We start from the raw sequence: 24,563 nt of genomic DNA, 5'->3' as shown, positions 1-24,563 counted from the left end.
CTCCCGGCCTATGCCAATGAGAGCCGAGTACCGCCCAGTGGTCAAGCCAATCATCGAGCAGTGGCGGCGGAGCTAACGGAATTCTCCGCGTGATACCCTGGGCTCGAGCCAATCAGCGCAAGAGCGTCGTTGGGCGCGCGGAAGAGCGGGGTGCGGGGGTGGGATGGGGAGGTTGCAGCGCGGCGGGCGGGGCTTTCATACTGCAGCTGCTCGCTGACCCCCAGTCCTGGCGGCGCGTGGAGGAGCTGGGTGGTGCCGAGCGCGGGGTCTGCGCCAGCGGGCGGCGGCGGTTCAGCGTCCGGCCTGGGCCTGGCCTCGGGCCTGGCTTTCCGCGCGGCCAGCGAGTGACAGAAGTGCTTGGGCTGGCTACTCCAACCTGCTCGCTCAGGCAGGGCCAGCGAGAGCAGGCTTCCTGGGACTATGTCCAGTCTGGTTTTGAGTATTCTCCAGAGATGAAGATGGCACAAGCTCTGTGGACAACCTGTTCCAGTGTTTGACCAACCCACAGTAAAAAAAAAAAAAAAAGTGTATTCTTGTGTTCAGGTTTGATTTGCTTTTTTTTTTTTTTTTTTAATTTCGTGTCTATTGGCTGCTGTCCTGTCACTGAGCGCTACTGAAAAGAGCCTGACTCCCTCTTCTCCATTTTCTCCCATCAGGTATTTGTACGCATTGACAAGATCCCCCTGAGCCATCACTTCCCCAAACAGTCCTAGCTTTCTGCCTCTCCTCCTACGAAAGATGCTTCAGTTCTAATCATTTTTGTTGTCCCACCCTGGACTCACTCCAATATGTCCATGTCTTTCTTGTACCGTGAGCCCAAAACTGGATTCAGCACTCCAGATGTGCTAAGTACAGAGGAAGGATCACTTCCCTTGGTGTGCTAGCAATGGTCTTCCTGATGCAGCCCAGGATGCAGTTGGCCTTCTTCATCATAAGGGCATATTGCTGGTGGATGGGCAGCTTCTTGTTCCCAAGGACCCCAAGGTGCTTCTTTGCACAGCTACTCTCCAGCTACTCAGCCCCCAACATGTACTGGTGCCTGGAGTTATTCTTACCCCAGTGTAAGACTTTGCATTTCCCATTGTCGAACTTCACAAGATTCCTCTCTGCCCAATTTGTCAGCCTATCAAGGTCCCTCTGAGTGGCAGCACAACTCTCTGGTGTAACAGCCACTCCTCCTGATCTTGTATCATCTGCGAATTCAGTGAAGCCACATTCTGCCTCATCATCCAGGTCATTAATGGAGAAGTAAAATAGTAATGGCCCCAGTATCATTCCCTGAGGTATACCCCTAGTGACTTGCTTCCAACTTAACTTTGTGCCACTCACCACAACCTCTGGGCCTGGTTGTTCAGCAGGTTTTTGCTTCACCTCACTGTCCATTTGTTAAACCCCTAATTTGTCAGCTTGTCTATCAGGATGTTGTGGAAGACAGTGCTAAGTTAAAAGCCATACTAAAGCTAAGGTAAACAACATCCCACTACTCTCCATGCATCCAACAAGGTAGTCAGCTTACTGTGGAAGGTTATCAGGTTGGTTAAGCATGAGTTCTCCTTTGTAAACCCACACTGATTACTCCTGATCACTTTCTTGTCCTTCCTGAGATTGGAAATGGTGTCCAGGATTAGTTGCTCCATTGTCTTCCAAGGATTCACGTGAAGCTGGTTGGCCTGTCGTTCCCATGATCTTCTCTTTTGCCTTTCTAGAAAGACAGATGTGACACTTGCTGTCTTTCAGTCTTGAGGAACACTCCCAAATGCCATGGCATTTCACAGATTATCAGGAGTGGCCTCCCAGTTACATCAGTCAATTTACCCAACACTCATCGGTGCAACCTGACAGGCCCCAGGGGTTTATGTATGTCATTTGTTTAATTGCTTCTAAACTGGTCCTCCTCCATCCAGATAAGTCTTCCTTGCTCCAGACTTTTTCTCTGCTTGCAGAGCATTGGGATTCCTGAAAGGGAGGATCATTTACTTACAGTAGACCTAATAAGGTGCTCCAAATTTACCTATAATCCAAGGTGGAGTGTCTGATTTAGATGCATAAAAATCCAGTATACAGATAGGTGTCTTTCTTATAGTGAAACAACAGAATGTGGCTCCCCATGAATCATAGAATCACAGAAACATTAGATCATTTTGGTTGGAAGAGACCCTCAGGATAACACTGGCACTAAACCATGTTCCTAAGAATCTCATCTACACATGTTTTAAACACCTCCAGTGATGGTGACTCAACCACTTCCCTGGACAGCCGCTTTCAGTGCTACACAACTCATTCCATGAAGAAATTTTTCCTACCATCAAATCTGAACCTTCCCTGGCAAAACTTGAGGCCATTTCCTCTAGTCCTATCACTTGCTACTTGGGAAGAGACCAACACCCTCCATGCTACAACCTCCTCTCAGGTAGTTGTAAACAGCGACAAGGTCTCCCCTCAGCCTCCTTTTCACTGGGCTAAACAGCCCCAGTTCCCTCAGCCGCTCCTTATATGACTTGTTTTCCAGACCCTCCACCAGCTTTGTCACCCTCCTCTGCACTCTCTCCAGCACCTCAATGTCTTTCCTGTAGTGCGGAGCCCAAAACTGAACATGGTATTCAAGGTGGGGCATCACCAGTGCTGAGTAAAGGGGGACGATCACTTCCATAATCCTGCTGGCCACACTATTCTTGATACAAGCCAGGGTGCTGTTGGCTTTTTTGGCCACCTGGGCACACTTCTGGCTCATATCCAGCCAGCTGTCAATCAACAACCCCCAGGTCCTTTTCCTCCAGACAGCTTTCCAGCCACTCTTCCTCGAGCCTGTAGTGCTGCCTGGGGTTGCTGAGACCCAAATGCAGGACCCAGCACTTGGCTTTGTTAAACCTGATACAATTGGCCACAGGTCAATGATCCAGAATGATCGATGAGGTGCAGAATGAGTATGTTAACCTTGCCCAAACCCAATACAAGTCACAAATGCTTGAGAAGAATCTGGCTGCATAGCAGCAACTCATACAATAAATCTACTACAAATAACTCTTGAATTCTGAGCCTATATCTTCCGTAAACTATTTTTCAAAGTGTGATGTTTTTAAATTGGTTTAGTTGATCCTAAAATGAATGACAGGCACTTGAAATAAAGGAATTGTTGAAGTACATGCTGAGTAGAAATCATAACTTACTGCAGACTGTTGCAACATAAGGAAGTCAAGTAAAGGAGGTTTTGGTACAAGTGAAAAGTCATTCTTCGTTAACAAAGATTTTTCTTTTTCCCTTTCCAAATTAATCACCATTTTTAGAACTTTGAAAGGTAGTTTGACTCCTTGGGAAACTGAGTAATCAAGACCTTCTGAAGGATCTCCCAGACTTTTCTCATCTCCATCCCTTCTGGTATAGTCAGAAGGTATTTGGACTGAGAATATTCTTGAGGTCATCTTTCACCTGCATAAGCAATGCCTCAATACAGGAGGGAACTTCTTGTGGTCTCCAACTGAGCACACTGGATGCACTTCTTTTTCTACAAGCTGACATCCAAAATTTTCTGGGGAGCTTTGCACACTCAGGGCGTTTTCCTGTGGAAAGGACAAAAACAGGTTTATGGTTGAATTCAATAAGGAAGGTAAGGTATTGCACCACTTTCCCTAAGCGTCAAAGTAATCTACCATTTGAGCACATAGGAAGCGCCCATTCAACTGCCTTGTCACAATATAAATTAACTTGACTTTTTTCCCTTGGTGATCAAGGCAGTACCATCCATAGGAATGCTTATTTTCCCAGTCAGGGTCCATTTCTCTTTCCTTCCATCACCATACTTGCAAGTGTTAGACCTATTTCCTTGCATCAGCACAATCCCCAAGAGAGTACACTACTCCTCCACAGCTCACCATGATGTGGAAGACTAAACCTATAGGTGGTACATTGGTCCAGGGATTGTATTCTATGTCACATCTCTGAGCTGTCTTTGAGGAAGTGGTCTGGTCTGTTGTTTCTCCAGTGATATTAACTGCTAACTTTGTACTAGGAGAAGCTGCTTTACATGACATGTACTGTGTCAGTTTCAGCCACATGTATGCAAAACACGTAAGCTCAAAAGTATAAGCAAACCCCTCATCATTAAATCTTACATCCTCTTTCTGGCCTTCTGAAATCATTAGAGAGTCAATGACCCTTCCTCTGGAAAAGAAAACAGTATTCAAGCAGTTTCTTGCTTCCTGTCACTCAAAATCATTTCTATCTGAGGCAAAGGGCAGAATGACTGTTGACTATCAGTGTGTCATGGCTGGTAGCCACGAGCATGTTGGTTGAGACCGTTGAGATCCCAAGTCAGTGGATATAGCCAAAATCTTATTGCAATATGTTTATGTTTTAGCCTTCCTGAATTTCACTTATTAGATCAAGGCCAGGTAAGCCTGGTTCTAATTCTGTACATGGAGGTCAACCTCCTTGAGGAGCCTGCCATATACCTGACAGGTGCACAGCATGAGTTCTGAAGTACCCACAAGTCTCTTCATAGGCACTGTTCACCACCTCTTTAAGCTCACACATGTAGACTGTGAGCATATACAACATGGAGCGTATCCCCACAAGGGACCTGAGTGTAAAAACGAAGTTGTGAGCTTTCATGAAATCACACCTGAACTACATGGTCACTTTCAGCGGTTTCTCCATATTATTTTGATATGTCGTTTCCTTCCTGTGAACTGTGTCTTCTCACATTTAGTCATGCAAGTCAAAGGCGCAGATGATAGTGTGAGTTTTTCAGACACTAGCTTTTATGGTGAGATGCATGGTGTCATAAAACACAGCTGTAGAACACCATGGTTTACAGGTATTGAAGTTTTAAGGGGAAAACAATTATCAGCTAGGGCTATCTGTAAAGTTCTAGCATGAGAACATGGATCAGGTCAAATAAGTGGTAGAAGAAAAATAAAATGAGGCTCTGTTCTCATGAGCCTCCTCTCTCAACAGTCTGGAGTAAAACAACTAGAGCTATATGTAGTGTCTCAGAGAGAATTAGTACTACCCCTCAGCTGGTAGTGTGGGTTGAACTCTGACAAGAACAGGATGTGGCACAGTGTTGGCAGGGACTGTGCATGCTGGCCTTCCAAAGAAGTAAATTTAATAGGTAACTGCTATCAGGAAATACATCCTGTCTTCTGTTTGCCAAGTCATCTACCTAAGTACATTACTTTTCCCAGGATATTTTAGGTTTTTGAAAGGCCGCAAAGGAGAAATCTAAACTGCACTATAAGTTACAGACTAGGGGAGACATCTGCTAGAATTGTACTGGCTTGCAACACTGACAAGTATCTTTGAGTGGTGGACAGAAATATGGCTGGCTTAGGCATCTCAGATTATCTCATCTTTACCAGCCATCATATGCATTTCAACTGGCTCAAGAATGTCAAGTGCTTTTCTGAGGTAGGTGATATGATCTCAGTCTCTCACTTCCATGGTTATTCCATAGAGGTATTTAACACGATCTGTCCATAAAGAGCAGGCCAAATTGACTTTCACCTCCAAGAGCAGTGGTGCACAAGGATTTCTTTTCAAGGAGCTAGAAGCCTGAATGGTATGTCAGGACCTGAAGCTGTTGTTATTTGTGCTCTATAACCTGTTGGAGAAAAGCAACCAGATCCAGATTCAAGATGTGCCTCTCACAATGGGAGTCAATGCAAGTTGGTAAGAACTTGTGAAAAACCAGCTGGGAATGGGTTCAGCTATGACCTCAGCCCATGGATTGCAGTGCTGAGGCAGATCTGAGGTCAATCTGCAATGTCAGACAGACAGACCAGGAGTCTGAGGTATAGACCAGCACCCCTACAGCACCACTTAGGCAGGACTGACAGCCCTAGCCTAAGCTGACATGGGACTACTGAGCCCATGGACCCTGACACTAAGTATTCTGTTTATTCTCACTGTTTTGTGTGTCACCCCAGCCTTTCTGCTCCACATACTTTTCAACTGCTACTCTGACATTTATTAATTTCTGTCCTTTGGCTTTCCCTTGTGCCTTTTACAAGACTGCGGAAGCTTTTTAAACTAGTAATTTACACACCTCTCAGCAAGGGAGAGAGAATTATTCCTTCCTCCCTCCCTCTGTCCTCAATTTACAGAGTGTACCCACCTCTCTTCTCTGCCCCTACAGAGTAGAACTGAAATACAACAAGATTAGAGTGGACAGTGTCTATTTGTTCCCAATGAAAATTTAGAGATGCCAAAGACCAGGTATTTTATATACATTGTGTTGGTTCAGCACACTACCTCTGCTGATTTGTAGCTGCAAGAATTCAACACTTCTGTAAACTAAATCGTAATGACTTGAATAAACCAGCCATAAGAGAAATAGTCCCAATTGGCAATTAGATGTGAAAAGCTTGTTTTAGTGATTTGCCAAGTATCACCCAGCAACTCAGCAGCAAATACAAGGTGAATCAAAGCTGACTGAATTTAGGGACCAGCTTTTCTCTTCCATAAAGCTTTGATCACTGTCAGCCTGCTACTTTCTAAAACACAGAATATACAGACTTTAGGACAATCACCTCCACTATACTTGGTACAATCTGGGGAAAGATTCCTTTGGGATGGATATTTTGCTGACTGTTCTGTAAGTATGCTCAAAGAGGCAAAAATGATAAATGAAAAACAATCCTAAAACTAGCAACCCTTATCTTTTGAGGTTTTTATAGCCCTAAACATGTGCTTTGTGTCATAGCCCCAATCATGTGCACTGTCAAATCAAAAACCAGTGTGTCCCAGTTATATACACAGGGTTGGAGCATATAGATCTCTATTTCTTCAACACAGGAAATAACTGAAGGAGAGGAGACAGTTGTGCGGAAGAATGGAGAAAATATGCTGATGGCAAGCCTCTGGTGAAATTCACGATCTTTACCAATTTTGAGTCCATTCTAATGGATAACAGCCCTTCACCTGTGACTTTTTGGGAAAAAAGATGATATTTAACATCATCTGTTCTGTATTCTTCACTGTCTCACTCCTGCCTTTTTGTCATGCAGACTCCTTATTCTTGGTCTCATTTGTTTCATATTACTCACCCCACTAAGGAAAGGCTCTTTGAATGTCATTATTTAGTCCCCTCATCTGCTATTTCCAGCAGCATTTCTTGTGAAACCAGTCTCCTTCAAGTTCACCTGTCCCACACGTTTCTGCCCAGTTTCATGGAGTCCTCAGCTCTTGGGCTTCACCCCGTTCTCCCCAGTCCACTGACCCCATATCAGTCAGTGGCACTCTTCATTGTCTCATTATTCCCTGGTTTTCCCTTCTGAGTCCCTTCCCACTTCTGTGACCCTTAATCACTGGTTGTCACTCACACTTGTCTTGCTCACACCAGCCCAGCCACCCCCCTGCAAATACTTTATCCAGTGTCAGTCTCCCGCTTCTTACCTGTGGAAGTAATTTAAACAGTTATTTTAAACTCTACAAGATCTGATGACAGGATAAGTCCACTCATTACTGCAATTTACTGAACTGCTAGAACATCTAGACTCACTCAAAATAAGAAGGCTTGCTTCAAACTTGCAAGAGAATGTTACACAGAGCAAAAGGGAAACATGCTCATAATCTCAGCTAGTAAGAACTAATGTGAAATCTTAAGTTGAGGTGCTGGACTGAAATAGAGAAAATCTACAGAAAACAAATTCTTGCTGTCACCAGGAGGAGGTAGACTGCCTGTGATGGTTGTCTGGGTGGCCCAGTAAAAACAACACTTGTCATTGCTTGTAAGAAACCTAATCCTAGCTCTGCAAGGCCACAGAACTGGTTCACTTGTTATTAGCTTGTGCGAATTTGCTATTTGCAGTGCAAAGCAAAGCTTGATACCAGGTGTCTTTCGTTATAATGTGAAGTTAATGTGTGGGATAACACCAGAAACCTTGAAAATATGTGTACAGGCTGAAAAGAGAAGCTACAAGACTGTAAACATCTCACTGGCAGTCAGCTTCTGGTCATTGAAGAATTATAACATTAAAAGCAGGGAACACTGATTTAGACATAACAAAGAGGACAAAGAAGCAGTCAAACAGCATAAGGTAAATGGTGTGGCCAGGGGAAGCTAACACCCACCAGCATTGCACAGCATATAGTCCAGGGAGAGGAGACCAAAGACTTAAAATGCACTGAGAAACTCGAAGATTTTATAAATGGACTAGATCTTGATATTTGAAAGGAATGGCTGCTGTCAAATGGTCATCATCACTGGATTGTCATGTAATTCTCTTCCTACAAATTATGTCAAAGCTGCAAACACATGACCTTCTTCAAGGACCATGACTCTTCAAAGGTCTTTTATCATGCCAGCCAAGCTCCAGGACTGTAAAAAAGTCTGTTGTCTCAAGCTCTGTAGTTCCTAAATAAAGTGTTACTGCATGTAAATTCAGTTTTAGTAGTGTGATAACTATCAATGTGACAATTATCTCTGATCAGCCCTGAAGTGGTCAGGAAATTGGACTAGATGATCTTTGTAGGTCCCTTCCAACTGTAACTGTAACTGTAACTGTTCTGTTCTGTTCTATCCTATTCTATTCTATTCTGTTCTATTCTATTCTATTCTATTCTACTCTATTCTATGCTAGTGTTCTATTCTACTGAAGTATTCTACCCTGTTAAAGTATTCTTCTCATTATTGTGCACAAATATATCCCTAAAATCCCCCATGTGGATGGCTCACCCTCTAAAATAAAAGACAAACCTCCAGCAGAACCTGTTTTAGACATCAAGCAGAGTTTCACAGAATACAATGTTGGAATTGGTGTGGCCACAGCCTTATCAGGAAGTAAGCGGTAGATGGTATAAAACTCCCTGAGCTGGAATAGTGTTCCACAATTTCTGCTCTTGTATTATTTGTCTCTTGCTTTTGTGCTTTACATTAGTATTATATATGTATAACTGCATATCCTCTTACCTGCAATTCTACTGCTTTAATACAGGATAAAGAAAAGCACAGGGCCTCAAACTTCTGTCATTTTAGACTATGACAGGCAAAATCATATTCTGTCATTGTAAAATTATTCCAGAAGTTAATTATTTGTGGTTTGGAGGCATCTTTTTTTCCTGCTTCTTTACCTGATGGTTGAAAAAGGAACTTGCCCCAAGAAAGAAGTGTCTGTGTCTGTTCTGTGGAAGTGGCAGTAAGCATTTGTGTAGGGAGAACCTTGAGCACCTAATGAACTTCAAGGAACAAGTTTCGGCTTTGGGCTGCAAGCCATGTTGTTTAGTTGAAGAAATGTCCCATAGGCAAGCAGTGTAAACTAAAATTCAGTGAGATGTAGCACATTAGAGACTTGCTTCAAATATTACACTTAAGAAATACTTTCTTAATGAACTGCTCTTTCAATCAGCTAACTTTCAAGAGAAACTTCATTGTAACTATTTTCAGCATTTATATGCATTCTGTATTAAGGCTACACTCACAAGTGGATTTGCACAGCCAATAACGAGTATATTTTTACAGTTTTAAAACTCAACAGACTATGGTATGGCTTTCAATCTTATATAATTCCTGAAATTATATTATTAAGGCTCGTTATGGGATATATTAGTAATATTTGCAACATACTGTTAACTTTTTATTCTCTCTCTAGAAACTGTTCATAAACATACGAAGTAAATACTACCTACCACACAAAACGTAACCATTTTTGTAGGAACTGTATTTTCCTCAGATCTCTTTCTGTAACTCTGGTTCAGCACCCCTAAATAAGTTATGCCTGCATTCATGTCAACCTGTGACTGTAGTCATTGTAGTTGACCAGTAGAGACACCTAATAGGGTTCAGTTATCATGAAATTTTCCTGGCTATGAAATAACCTCCAAATTGACCTGTTTCTAGAAAACTAGTTGGTTCTATATGGATACACACATTCCTACTTTTTATATTGTCTGAAATACTTAAGCAGACAAAGAAAAAATGGTATTTATACTGTGTCCTCTTCCCACCATCATTTACAGATTTCAGTGTTTTATAAAAGACAGCATCCATTCTGTGCATCACTTCAGCACTGATATATCATGGTGTACTGCTCTTCAAGGCCTTTTCTGGTTTGAAATTCAAGCGATTTCTTAGACTGTTTCTCACATAGTACTATACACTTCAGAGTGTGGTGGTTGTGTTCAAGTGGTCACTGTTACTGCAGTTTCTCAGAAGGATGCAGTTCTCCTCAGTGAACAGCCAAGAGCAGCAGAAAGAATGACTACACTACTATAACTGCAGTTGTGCAAAGGACAGTATGTTACTAATATTGTGTGTAGATGAGGCCTTAAGACTCAATTCAGCTTCACCCCACAAAAAAGACACGTACCACAAAAGCATAATAAATCCAATTAATGATTTTCAGTTCCATTAAAACCAGAAGTTTGTCAGAGGATGATTTAGGAGTAAAATACTCCCAGAAGCAGCCTTCATCAGAACACAGATGTATATGTAAACTATTTTTGCTTCTCCAGCTCTAGTTGATGCATGGATTCAGGACTGCTGAGAAAATGGGCTTAATCCATGAACATGCTGGATTTTGGAGAGTACCCAAACACAAGGCTGTTATACACATATGCAGCTCCTTGGAGATACCAAACCTTACTCCAGGTACCCAAACACAAGGCTGCTATACACATATGCAACTCCTTGGAGATACCAAACCTTACTCCAGCTTATTTGACCAACAAATATAACTCTGCTAAATTGATGTTCCTCATCTTGCCTTGGAAGGTATTTTTAAGGAGAAAATTGTGTTCTTTTTTTTCCACCTCAATACATTTTCAACCCACTTGATTACCACAGTGCTAATGGCCCTCTCTTCTCTTGAATCTCTTGTGAGATTTATGATATATTTTTGCATTTGTGCAGGATAGGTGCAAACAAATGTATTATATACTTCTCTAGTCTTATCATGGGAAATCTAGATTTTAAAAACCAAGCTGTATGACCTAGCAAAGTGTCTCAGTTTAATTTCCTCTGGGACAACACGTTTTCTTAGAAAATTAATACATTTCCACCACTTGGAATACAAGGGGAAAGCAAACAAGAGCATCCTGAATGTAAAAATGCAGAATATCCTCTAGCCAGAAATATTCAGCTTTCCAAAATATGTGCCTTAAATATGCAAAGTTCTTATCTTTCATACTTTCTGAGAGTAGCAGTGGGGTTGTTTTTTTTTTCACAGTATTGGGACTTGCAGCAGCAGAACTGTTGAGACAATTGCAGTCCTGCGTTTTGTATCACCAGTATGTGGAGACCTTCCTGATAATCTCACTGTCTCTTTTCCAAGTTTAACCTTACTCTGGTCACCAGAGATCCAGTGAAGCAGTCTCCTTTCCATTCTAGGAGCCAAATACTCTCAGTGTATGTGTGTTCTTTGATCTCATCACGGATTAATGACTAGGGTCAACAGAAAGGACTGTAAGGACTCTTCTGTCTTTCAGTGATTTTGATTGCTCAAGCGAACTTGCTTAACCAGTAGTTTGAGCTCCTTACATAACACAGTCAGCAGCTTCCAGTGGTAATAATGCCCTGTTCGTGTACACATCTTCATCACATCCAGAACATTAGTTCTTAACTCCTGGGGTTCTTCAATCAAGTCTATGCCACCAACACCTAACTTTGCAGGTCTCCAGCAGCCTGTGTCAGGTAGCCACTACCCACTTCCACTGTCCTAAATTTGCCACCTGAATATTGCCTTTTAGTTATCAAAGAGAGGAATGCCTCAACAGTCTCAAGAGGGACAATTAGTAGCCTTCCAAATGTTTCCTGGAAGTAGAGCTCCATGGTGAGTGATTTTATATAGCTGGTTACATGAGATGTGGCTGCTGCTTGATTATCTCCTGTGCATGCCAGTAGTGCTACTCTTGAGCGTTTACAAATTATGTTTAGAGTCCAAGAGATGTCTCCAGTTTGTTGTGGGGTTTTGGGGGGTTTTCTGTTTGTTTCCTTTGGTGGGGGCTTTTTGTTGTTTTGCTTGTTTGGTTGTTTTGTTTTGTTTTTCTTTACAGGCCTGTGGCTTTTTTCATCTTTCCAAGTATGGAAGAGATACTGAAGGAAGTCAGAAAGTAAGACATATATGCCCTGGATGAATGATGGGAGTGTTGAATAACTGTCCTGGTTTCAGCTGGGATAGAGTTAATTTTCTTTCTAGCAGCTGTGTTTTTCATTTGGTGTGAGAAGAATGTTGATAACACAGTTTTAGTTGTTGCTGGGTAGACAGGGGCTTTTTCAGCTTCCCATATTCTGCCAGGTGCACAAGAAGCTGGAAGGGAGCAAAGCCAGGACAGCTGACCCAAGCTGGCCAAAGGAGTGTTCCTTACCATATGACATCATGCTCAGTATATAAACTGGAGCTGGCTAATACCACTTCTTGGGAATGAACAGGTGATCAGTGCTGCAGGCAGTGAGCAATTGCATTGTGCATCACTTGTTTTGTTGTTGTTATTAATATTATTATTACTAGTATTTCTTCCTTTGCTGTCCTGATCTTAATTTAACCCATTGATCTTAATTTAACCCACAAGGTTTCTTTCACTTTCTTATTCTTTTCCCCATCCCACTTGGGGCGGGGTGTAAGCGAGCGGCTGCATGGTCCTCGTTGCCAGCTGGGATTAAACCACAACAGTAACCATGTGAATACCTCTGAATGCAGAGTACTTCTTTCTTCAGAGCTGTTAACTTATTATTTTTCTCCCAACAAAGATAAACTTTTGTATTAAAGAAAAAAAAAAAAGGTGATTAATGTAAGTAAATAAGCAATTACATGTTTGCCAGTCTTATCAGGTTCAGCCAAGAGACAACTGGATTGAAGGAAGAGAGAAATCAAAACAATTTATCATGTTTTTTGAGATCACACTGGTTTGTGGGTGGACTCTATCCACACAGAACAGCTTTGTTTGGTTTAATTCCTGACTAATAACATTACCTTAAAACAGATAGTTCCTGGTTTGTTTTTATTTGAGTTAAAATGTAGTTATTCAATGGCTATGGTCAATAAACCACTACACGCAACAAATGCAAACAGGTTGCTCATTAACCTATCCTGTTAGTATAACTGACCTGCAGAACTTGGGTTCATTTACACAGAAATTTGCTCCTCAAGCTGAACAGTCAATTTTTATTTCACACATATAAATTTTCGTTACAGGGTTCTTTATCCTTAAAGCTCTAGAAGAAGTTAACTCCAATCTTGGGCAAAATGTCACAGCTAAGTTGCAGGTAGTTAATGAGGAAAGCAAAATTTGGAGTGGAAAGAAGGGATATGTGTGTAGCATTATCTGACATTTTTATTGCTATCATCTGTTATACAATGATGTTTAGTTAAAACCACAGCAATAGGTCCTATTTTGAGTCAATTTTGCTTCAAGGGAAAAGGAATTAAGATTTTTTTACACACACACTCCATCTGATTGTGGTTAGAATTGTACATTTATGTTTTACACCTTTTAATTATTTTTGTCTTACAAATAATCTTATCTATATATTTTAAGGCAAAATCAGAATGCAGTCAGCTAGAACATTCTGATCCATTCAAATAATTTGATTTGAAAATTCTAAGTATTTTTGCTGAATGTGTAAAGACTTGCAGTTTTTCACAGAACAGAATTTCTGGTTTCCACAGGGTGCACTTTTATGTAAGGAAAGAAAACAACAACCAGGTTAGAAGAAGGACCTGTAATTAGTTTGGGGGTAAATATATTAAGCAGCCTCTGCCAGGGGCACTTCTACCCAGTTATATCCAGGACAGTAACCTATGCATAATGCAGACCATGTTAATACAATCCACCCACTCCAGCCCATACAGCACCACGAACCGGCGGGGCCCGCCCTACCGCGGCCTCCCGGGGGCGCTCCCGTCCGCCCTGCGCCACCTGGCGGTCCCGCAGGCAGCCACTCCGCGGCTCCGCCCATCTGCTGGGAGGTGCCCAACTGGGGAAGGCGCTGGCGCCCGGCCCCGCCTACCGGCAGCACGGATTGGCTGCCCGCCGCAGGCCGGAGCGGTGGCTCTGCCGAGGAGCTGGGGCGCGTCGGCGCGGCAGCGGCGGGCGGTGGCGTGGCGGCCATCATGTCGCGGGAGTTCGAGCTGTGTCCCGGGCGCCGCATCGGCGGCGAGCAGCCGTGCTTCATCATCGCGGAGATCGGGCAGAACCACCAGGGCGACCTGGACATCGCCAAGCGTATGATCCGCATGGCCAAGGTGCGCAGGGGCTGCCCTGCCTCTGGCGTGGAGGGTGGCCGGGGTGAGGCGGGAGCGCAGCCGGGCCGGCGGGGCGCCGCGCGGGCAGGGCAGCGCCGCCCCGTCGCCCTTTAGCGCTCCCTTCGCCGGGTGGGCAGGCCCGCTCGCTCGGATGAGGCAGGCATCAAGGTGCGGATGAGCGAGAGCCGTAGGGCACGGGCGAGGGCCGGGGAGCCACGGGAGGCCACGAAGCCTCCCGCCCTCCCCGCGGGGGCCACCCCGGTCGGGAAGCGTTGTCTTCGGGCAGCGGCACCGCGTGGGACGACTTTTAAAAATCAAGTAGCTGCAAGCAGACGGTCGTGGTGAGGGCCCCGCTCAGCCGGTTCTCGCTTTGCAGCGTTCTGTCTGTAGCTCACAGCCCGCGATCACATCGTATTTGCTGTCAGGAAGGCCCTGGCTCGTTCCCGGCACACGCAGGTACACACGCAGCCAGTGTCCAAGGGGTGACAGCAATCCTTCAATTCTGTCACCAGCTAATGCTGGTATGGGAAGAATCAAGTAACTGCTGAAGTGTCTCTCATGAACTTCCAATCTGACTTGATTGCACTAGGGTTTTTTGAGGTAATAGTTGTGTTAACTAGTAAGACAGCCAAGCTGTTTTAAAAATTGGTATTTTATTTATTAGATATACCCATGTTAGCAAGTGGCAAATCCTCGTGAAGGAGAAGTCGGGGAATAATGCGTTCAGGCACATGACTGTGGTGTCAGTGCAAAATAGTGTCGTCAAAATTTAACTTCACTGTTTGCATTACTTCAGACAAATTTCAGATTCATACTCCTTGTTCTACAGAATCCCGTCACTTATTTTGTTGTAGAATTATCAGGTGATGGCAGAGCTTGGAAAACACCACAGAAAACAACTCTCCAAATTAAGTGGCATGCACAGCAGAAGGCAGTTCAGCTCTGTAGTTTTAGTATGATTTCCTTCTAGACTGCTGTTCTACTAAGTATACACGCATTTTGAAATAAAAGGGCTCATGTGTGCGGGTCTGCTGTCACGCTGTGTTTGTACCATTCCTGTGATTGCTATGATGATAATGTGAAAATTCGACTGCAAATGAGTACATTAGTGGCACAATCGTTATGCTCAAACTTGAGATGAGTGCAGTTTCACTTGCACTTCCACTCAGTGTGCTCTAGCTTGTTTTGCAGGACTGCGGAGCAGACTGTGCTAAGTTCCAGAAGAGCGAACTGGAGTACAAATTCAACAAGAAAGCCTTAGAAAGGCCCTATACCTCTAAACACTCCTGGGGAAATACCTATGGGGAACACAAACGCCACTTGGAGTTCAGTCATGATGAATATAGAGAGCTAAGAAAATATGCAGAGGAGATTGGCATTTTCTTTACAGCTTCTGGCATGGATGAGGTATGTAAGTCATACTGGAATGACAAGCAGAGTCCAGCTGCTATGTGTGTTGGTTATTACTTGGACATGATAATTCTTACATAAAGGAATACTAAATATGTGTGAATGTTGAATTTGTAAATGAAGAAACTAGAGTAGTTATACTTCTGCTGGTTCACTTGTGTCTCTGCAATGACTGAGTAGATGACTGAGTATTTTGGAAGACCTGCCGTGTATGCTGAGGTATTTATGCACAGTAAATCATAGTAGACAGAAGGCCTCGTTTGAACTCCGGAAACAATCAAGGCTTTGAGAGTTTAGACCAAGACTGGAATCTGCCCACTATCCAATGTTGTTTGGTATATTGACTCCAAGAGTTTCAAACTTCCCTCTGTATTTAAACCAGATTCCTTTGTCAACTTAATCCCTATTATTTCCCTAATTTTTTTCATTTCTGCTGTTTACTAGACCCCAGTTGGTGTTTCTAAGCAGCAGAAATGCTTGTATTCCTTTTTGTTTTACTAATCTCATAGAGAGGGTCTCTACCTTGCCCTGTTGCTCCTGAAGCGTTTACTGATTTTTGTCAGTGGGCTCTTGAACAGTCAGTCACCAGCTTGTGAACTCCCTGAAGCTTGTCTGCTGCTGTTCCCCCTTAAGAGATATATACTTCTTTAACTCTTGGATGTTGCCTACCTCAAAATGATGTTAGTTACAGTATTAACAAATGGCAATGTACAGTTGAAATGTGTAAACTAGAAAGATCAGGTAACAGTTAAACCTCAATATAGGTCAGGGATTATAGATTGTTTTACTTTTCCTTATGGCCTAGAAAATATAGAGAAACAAACTAAAAGAGACTCTCCAGAAGTAAGCTAGCCACTCTTGCATAACGCAAGCACAGCAGTGTCCCTATCTTTCTGCAAGTAGCCTTATCCAGTTTGTGACACGGGTAAGATGTATTCAATATTTTAAGGTGATCTGTTCCATGCTTCACTCTCCTTACCATCTGAGACATTTTGCTATGTGTCAGCTTAATCTCCTTTCTCATAGTTTTTTGTCCTGCCTCATCTGACATAAAAGTTCATACTTTCCTTGTATCTCCTCTCTGTATATTCGAACACCATTATCACATCTCTTTTCTCTTTTACATTCCCCAGACTAAGCAATTTCAATTCCTTGAACCTTTTCATGCTGTCTTTCCTAGTTGTCTGGCCATTCTCATGGCATCTATCAACTTACTGTCCTATTAACCAAAATCCTTGAATTACTGTGCCCCAGTTGAGTTCGTATGAGCACCAAATACCATAAAAAATATTTCAGATGTCTGACAGACAAAAAAGTGGTTTGCATGTATTGCAGTAGCCCAATGCCATGGATTCAGAAATAGATCTGTGAAAAGAGGGTGTTGCAATGTTTCTTTTATTATTATATTCATTTCTAGGAGACCTGCTGAACAACACCTACTCCTTTAAGAAAAGAGTAATTAAATACAGTAGTCTTGGACTTCTATATCTGGGATCTTAAAGACCCATATGACTTTGAGTGAGGAAAAAATCATACTCTTTCTTTGATGTTAAAACCTCCAGCTTCCCAAGGCTATAGTGCAATGCAGAACACCTTTCATATGCAGCTGTTAAGATCACTTCCCACTTCTGGGTTCCCTCTTTCTGAAGATTCTGTTCTCCTTTGTGTGTGGCCTCATCAGCTAATTAACAGTACTGATGCATGTTTGTGCTGCCTTTTTTGCATAGTAATTACACTTCACAACTCCTAAGATTTCCAGTGCCATTTCTGCAAGACATGGCTTTGGAGCGTATGGCAAATGTTGCATAAATTGACAAAATAAGTCTTTGAGAATATGTTGACTTCTGTGAATTGAAGATAATCTCTGGAACTCCAGATACGTCAAAGAGATTAATTTGTGTGTTTAACTATGAGGAAATCAATAAAGTGATGCATGAAGTAAATATAAAGGCTATGAGTAACTCTTTTATGTACTCTGTTCCAGTGTGTACTGAAGACAAAACAGGATCCCATTGCACCACTCCCTTTAATGTCATCATATTATTTGAGATTAGTTTCTGTTCCTTGAATCTCATACATAAAAGCTGCCAATTTTCGAGAGAGATTTACTTATAAAGAGTGACTTTTTATATGACATCTATCTGCCATATTTCATTTTGTGATCTCCTCAGGTTAGATCTGTGGCTTTTTAATATAGTGTATTCATTGTCTTCATGCACAATGCATCTTAGTGAATAAACTATATTAAAGAGATGTTATGCATCCTAGGTACACAAAATTGAATCTGCTTCATAATTATGACAGAAAAATTAGACTGAAGATGTGATTCTCTCCTGGACGTTATACTCCTTCCCTGGTGCAAAGTAAATTTGACTGCAACAAGGAACGAGCTGAAGAAATTAAAAGTGTTTGTGGGTGGTTGAAGGGGGACAGAATTAGATAACTATTTCATTGCATCCCCTGGATGTAAGTGGAAGATTCCAATATCTCTTGCTCATCATAGGTCTGCGATTTTCTCCTTGAAAGTACTGATTTTTAAAAGGCTGATGCAATACTGATTTTCATGGAGCCTCAATTCGTAAATTGTCTTCAATATAGCACGCACGTTTTTAGAAGAAGGCGGAGTATAATTAACATTTGAATAAACTATTTTATATTATTGGTGTAATTTATATTTATTTTCTAGTATCTTCCCTAGAAGCAAATTCATTTTGAATTTCCCTTTTTGGGCACCTACTTTTTTTTCAGGTGCTTATGTATGTATACTCATACAATTTTTCAGAGTGACTATCTCTACTTTTAAACACTGTGTTCGTGGTTTAGTATTTCTGACCTGCAGGAAGTATGTGGCAGGAAGACTGCATGCCTATAGTACATTTCTTCTTCAACAGGCAAGCTCCCATCTGCATATAGTTGCTCTCCCTGGTAGCGCCAAAAAAAAGCAAGAATGCTGTGGCCCACAAGCTTACCTTGAAGCTAGAAGAGCAGTTGAGCTCACTAAGCAGCTCTACCTATGGCTGGCTTGACCAACTTTGGCTGGGAGACCAAAGAGCCTGCCTGGAGACAGGGATCCCAGTCAAAAACCTGTGGAAAATCTGTTTTTGAAGTATAAAAGAAGACACCTCGATAACACTTCACTTGGAGAGAAGTCAGAAACTAGTATCCTGAGAACAGTAAATGTTATTTCAGTAGCAGTGTGTTTTGGGGCAATATATCTATGTGACTTATTTAATTAAGCTTTGGTTTTGCTGTTTTTAAGGGCTGTTTATTTCCCATGGTAGTTCTTTATCTTTGATCCAGCTGAAGTGGTATATTAAAATAAAAATGCAATTATTTCTTTTCCTTGTAGATGGCTGTAGAATTTCTACATGAACTGGATGTTCCATTTTTCAAAGTAGGATCAGGAGATACAAACAATTTTCCATATTTGGAAAAGACTGCAAAAAAAGGTAAGCATCTTATTTTGAGCCATCTTGGTAAACATGACTGTATCTCAGTAGATCAGTTATTAGATATTTCCTCCAACTGATTTTGGAAAAAAAATTAAAGTACCTTTAGAAGAAAATTATCATCAAACTTGGGAAAAAAAGGTTCACATTTTTTAGTTTAACTGAATTCATTTACTTCAACAATTTAATATTGTGTCATTTTCATATAGACCTAGGACAAAACCTGTGCATGTTTTCTAATGGCTAGGTCGCCCAATGGTGATTTCCAGTGGGATGCAGTCAATGGACACAATGCATCGGGTTTATCAGATTGTGAAGCCCATCAATCCAAACTTCTGCTTCCTGCAGTGCACCAGTGCATACCCACTTCAGCCAGAGGATGTCAATCTCCGCGTTATATCGGTCAGTGAATAACCCAGAGTGTACCATAGGTAGCATACCAGAGAAAGGCTATGCACTTTTATTGAGATATATTTCCAGATCTTAGGCATGCTGGAATTTGCTTTTGAGAAGTTAGAAGATATATCGTGTTCCACTAATTCATGCAACTGTTGAAGTAAAAATACACATTGGATCCTCTTTTAGCAGAACTCAGCTTTGAGGAATACGATAAAGGATATTACTGTAATTAATTACAATTAAACAGAGGAAAATATGAGATATGGTTAACTAGTTAACCCTGTGCCTTGTAGCGCAAAGATAAATTATGCAGACTGTTACCATTATGAAGGTGCATGGAATTCTAAAGAGGGGGCTAGACCAGGAACTTTTGCTAAGAGTGCTTCATGTGAATACCAAAGCAATGAAGAAGATGGATTAGGCCCTTATATAGTTTCCTTCACTGAAAGTATTACTTGGATATGCCTGATAGTGATGCAAGATAATTTTCTCAAATGGGCTGGTGTTCAAGCACTTGCCTAGCTTTATGCAGATGTAGTATGTTATTTTTCATAGAATGGGACATGGCTGCATTTAATTGCCTTTAGGATTAGATGACTGTCCCCTATGTATGGCTGAAAGGGTTGCTTCAGATTTTAAATATGGGGTTGAAGAAATCTGTGTTGGATACAGATCTAAGTTTTGGATTAAAATAGACCACTGCTCTATTACTGTAACTTATCAGGATACAGGCTTTGAAGACCTTGAATTAAAAGGAAAAGCATAAGAGAAGTTGTAGAATGGAACGTATCTCATTTTCCTTGTCAGTATTGATAATCCTAGTCAAATTCTTAAAAAATGACAGTTGGTAATGCAGTGTGACATGACCAACTGTTGGTTTTGGTGTTGGTTTGGTTTGGTTTTTTTGTGGCACAGTAATCGCCCCTGGTTTTTATAGCACTGTTAAATTTGCTTTCTCTTTGAAATCACTACCTTGGTAATTCAGACCAACTCTATCATGATTCAAGGCATATCAGTCAGCTTTTCCTGATATCCCCATTGGCTACTCGGGGCATGAAACTGGCATAGCCATTTCAGTGGCAGCTGTTGCTATGGGTGCTAAAGTCGTGGAACGCCATGTGACTCTCAACAAAACATGGAAAGGAAGTGACCACCAAGCATCTCTGGAGCCAAATGAACTGGCGGAGTTGGTGAAAGCCATCCGTACTGTGGAAAAAGCAATGGGTTCTCCAGTCAAACAACTCCTGCCCTGTGAAATGGCTTGCAGTGAAAAGGTAACTTTTGCTTTTGATTCATGTATAGCTGAAACTTATTTAGGCCTATAGCTAACAGCTATATATTCCAAAAAATAAATTGCTAATTGTTTATTGCAGCAGTGTTTCTGCTTCTGCACTCAAAAATTTCTGCTGCTAAGTAGCAGCATGCACAGTGTTAATGCTTGGCCCACTGAAACATTAGTGTAGACCTGTCATCTTCTGTAAACTGCTGTTCTTGGCAGTCAGTAACTATTTTTACGAAAGCATAATGTTGGCAATTTTGTATAATGGAGTTCTGTGTATATCATCCAGTGGTTAACTAAGTCAAGTAGAATCATGGAATCATTTAGGTTGGAAAAGAACCTTAAGATCATCAGCTCCAATTATTAACATAGCACTGCCAAGTCCACCACTAAACCATATCCCTAAGCACCACGTCTACACATCTTTTAAAGACCTCCAGGGATGGTGACTCAACCACTTCCCTGGGCAGCCTGTTCCAAAGCCTGACAACCCTTTCCATGCAGAAATTTTTCCTAATATCCAATCTAAACCTCCCCGGTGCAACTTGAGTCCATTTCTTCTTGTCCTGTTCCTTGGGAAAAGAAACTGACACCCTCCTCACTAAAACCTCCTTTCAGGTAGTTGTAGACAGCAATAAGGTCTCCCCTCAGCTTCTTTTTCTCCAGGCTAAACAACCCCAGTTCCCTCAGCCACTCCTTGTAAGACCTGGGCTCCAGGCCCTTCACCAGCTTTGCCCTTCTTTGAACTTGCTTCAGCATGTCAGTGTCTTCCTTGTAGTGAGGGACCCACAACTGAACACAGTATTTGAGATGCGCCCTCACCCGTGCTGAGTACAAAGTACTCAGTAATAGTTAAAAAGAGTAATAGGTCTCTGTGACTGCATACGAGCTGCTTTTAGACTAAGCTAGAATACTAGTCAGTCTAATCAGATTCCCTCCATTCTGATTCTGAAAAATTCCAATGAGCCATTGCCTGATTTCAGAAAGGATATGGATGTTCCCAGCAGCCTAGTTATAGTGAAGATTTCCATGCTACCTCAACCTTCATTTGAAATAAGAAGTAATGGGTAGGGCAGTTCCACACAACCTGTTCCCAAGTAACTTTAGAATATTTTTTAGCCTTTTTGGTATACTAAGTCTAGGAATGTATTTGGCTTAAACTTTTCTTTTTTTATTTCTCCCCTGTAGCTGGGAAAGTCTGTTGTGGCGAAAGTGACAATTCCTGAAGGTGCAGTACTGACACTTGACATGCTGACAGTGAAGGTGGGAGAACCCAAGGGATTTCCCCCAGAAGCCATCTATGATCTGGTGGGCCAGAAGGTTAAAAAAAATATTGAAGAAGATGAAACCATCACTGAGGAAGCAATAGAAAATCATGTCAAAAAAGTAAAGTGCTAAGCCAAAGTACTCCATTCCATATTTCATGATGTAGTACTGCACTACTGCAGAACATATGTAAGTATAGCAGCATGGTAGACTAGAAGAAAATGGTATAACAAGTTAGAATTTTCAGGGTCTCATTAGCAGGAAGTTTCTGAAGCAAGGGGATATAAATTATGAAGAGTGATTTTGTTAGAAACTGTATAGCATTTGGTCTAGAAAATACCATGCTTCTCCTTTCTCCATTCCACTTAACCTAGATTAATTTGGAGTTTTGCCAAATCTAAGACCACAGTTTGCTGCTTCCCAGCTTCTCTTTTCTGGTAAGAATACAGTAAATTGCAACAATTTTGTCGACACTTTGATTTGTTCTAACCTCCTGTCTTTTGATGTTCCTTTCTCCTCTGCCTTGCCACTGTGATTACAGGACGCTAGTTGGAGTTGAATGCAGTTAAGTGAAAGTTTACATATACTGAACAGAAAACTACACATGCAACCTGATGGATTTTTCTCAGGATGAAAGCCTTAGGGTAAAAAGTCTCAAGTCTCACAGCAGTGAGTTGTGGGAATCTGCACTCTGGGGAAAATGAGCTCCTTGAGAAAGCTAGGTTCTCAAGAGTACCAAGAAAGGAAGCACATTGGATATGTAGAAAAGTCCTACTTAAGAGGCAAGAGCCTTCTTGTGAACTGAAAGGCAAGAAGGCAAGCCACACAAAGATTAAGAGTGGAAAAACACATCTGAGATGGGTCAAAGTAAACTTAACCTAGGCTTCAAGAAAATGTCAAAAGCATTTATTGTGAGCTGAGTGAAGTCTGGAATCTTAAATCAGTTCTGCAGTGCATTTGGATTACCTCTGTTTGTACCTTGGGGCGATTTCTCATGTAGGAAGCCAAATGCTGGTGAAGATTCAGCAGCCTCCTTCCTGTACTAACAGGCAAATACATTGGTGGTTTTGGTATTGTTGTGGGGTTTTTGTTTGTTGGTTGGTGTATTTTGTTGGGTTTGGTTTGTTTGGGTTTTTTGTGGTTGGGTGGGGTTTTTTGTTGTCGGTTTGATTTGGTTTTCTTGGAGGTTTTTTTGTCCCTGTCACTTGTGTTTGAGACAGCCTGAGGCTGGCTGCTTGAGTAGATCACATCACTGTGCTTCAGCATGGTGGTCAGTGCTCCTCTTGTGTGCTCTACTCTTGCATCACAGCTTCTCTCTCTTCAAGTAAGAAAGGCAATCCCACTCCCATCAGCCTGCTGCTCATCCAGGAAGGAGCCATATGGCAGCAACTGCAAATGAGGCATTCCTCAATTAGCTTCATTGGCACAGAACTGCTCTGATATAATTCATGTGCATTTTTCTGTGGTGGAATAATTTATTAGTGATGGTTATATGAAACTTGATACCTCTTGGTCATGAGTTGTTGAAGTATCTTGAATTTGGTGGTGGTGTTTCTGTACCTGTGAGCTGTTTACTTTCAAAATGTTCACCCTTCTGCAATTCTGAGGAAACTGTATTTGTATCTTTAAACTGGGAAGTAATGAGTCTTTGAGTCATGTGTTTGACTGTTATGTGAGCTCTGATTGATGCATTATGCTTGCCTTACATTAAAAAACTACTCAATTATTTGTTTGGTTTTATTTCAAATTTGAAGAATAAATTTGTCTCAAAAAACAAGCTATCATTTCTGTGTTTCAGCCTATGGTCAGACCTTGCCTTTGCCAGCACTGGTGATGATTCCAGGGCCTTTATTATTTGGACAACACAAGATTTACCTGACTAAGTAGCAGTGGTTCTTCACTCCAGCAGGGCTGTTTCTAGAGGCTGCTGTAAACATAGGCTTCAAAAATTTCTGGGACTTTATAATGTATCAGGGAAAAAAAAATCCCTATACAGAAACTTGCAAGGTGTCTCTCCTAGTTTTATATGAGTGTACCTTTATCCAGCTGCAGTTAAAGAGCCTTTGCAAACAGGACACAAAAATAAATTAAGCAGAAGTGCCCCACTGACCTAGTGTTTTTATGGCACCTGTGGGTCCTCCAAGTATTTAATCTTCTATTGAGGGTGGTACACAATTTTTTCTTCTGCTTCCACTCTGTGGGAAGGATAGGGCCACTCAGAAGCACAGTTCAGAGTTTCTGTCACAAGTAAGACCAGCTACTGGCCATTAAGTGTGGCTATAGGCTACTACTTCAGCTTTACTTGAAGGGACCTTTCCAATAGTCGGTGCCAGTCTATTATTTTTCTGAGATGATACTTAAGTATAAACTAATTCACTTAGTGCATTTATTACCCAAATCTGGCATTGTCAACTGTAACAATAAGGAAGTATGAACTTGAAGCTTGAACCAAGTGAAACTGTCGTGGCTTGATTGCAGGGTGACAATAAAACCGTGGCAGATGTATTGTTAACCCTCTGCCCCCACTCTTCCCCCTTTAGCCCCTCCCTCTCCCCCCTTCCCACTAAGGACAGGAGATTGGGA

At 41.8% G+C, this 24,563-nt stretch overlaps 2 protein-coding genes across 2 annotated transcripts; one reads left to right on the top strand and one right to left on the bottom strand.

Annotated features, from left to right (window-relative positions):
* Window positions 1-50: 50 nt before the first annotated feature.
* Window positions 51-14,047, bottom strand: CCIN (calicin). The gene is given in 7 exon segments (XM_065656909.1): window positions 51-429; window positions 3,427-3,572; window positions 3,574-3,629; window positions 3,632-3,701; window positions 3,704-3,815; window positions 3,817-4,448; window positions 13,943-14,047. Coding segments are annotated over 7 exon segments (1,500 nt in total).
* On the top strand, window positions 13,969-23,694 carry NANS (N-acetylneuraminate synthase). The gene is made up of 6 exons (XM_065656507.1): window positions 13,969-14,177; window positions 15,369-15,584; window positions 18,937-19,036; window positions 19,284-19,438; window positions 20,443-20,709; window positions 21,903-23,694. The coding sequence occupies exons 1-6, from the start codon at window positions 14,046-14,048 to the stop codon at window positions 22,110-22,112; spliced, it is 1,080 nt and encodes a 359-aa protein (XP_065512579.1). The 5' UTR covers window positions 13,969-14,045; the 3' UTR covers window positions 22,113-23,694.
* Window positions 23,695-24,563: the final 869 nt, after the last annotated feature.

The sequence above is a fragment of the Caloenas nicobarica genome, chromosome Z (assembly GCF_036013445.1).
Source record: "Caloenas nicobarica isolate bCalNic1 chromosome Z, bCalNic1.hap1, whole genome shotgun sequence".
Lineage (NCBI taxonomy): Eukaryota > Metazoa > Chordata > Aves > Columbiformes > Columbidae > Caloenas > Caloenas nicobarica.
Note: the sequence above shows the minus strand (reverse complement) of the source record. Positions and strands in the feature narration are given on the sequence as shown.

What these genes read in the sequence shown, in the direction of transcription:
- NANS (XM_065656507.1), top strand. Translation starts at nt 14,046, where the DNA reads ATGTCGCGGGAGTTCGAGCTGTGTCCCGGGCGCCGCATCGGCGGCGAG. An exon ending in GGAAAAGACTGCAAAAAAAG is followed by an intron (nt 19,037 to 19,283) that starts GTAAGCATCTTA and finishes TCTAATGGCTAG; the next exon opens with GTCGCCCAATGGTGATTTCC. An exon ending in TCAATCTCCGCGTTATATCG is followed by an intron (nt 19,439 to 20,442) that starts GTCAGTGAATAA and finishes TCATGATTCAAG; the next exon opens with GCATATCAGTCAGCTTTTCC.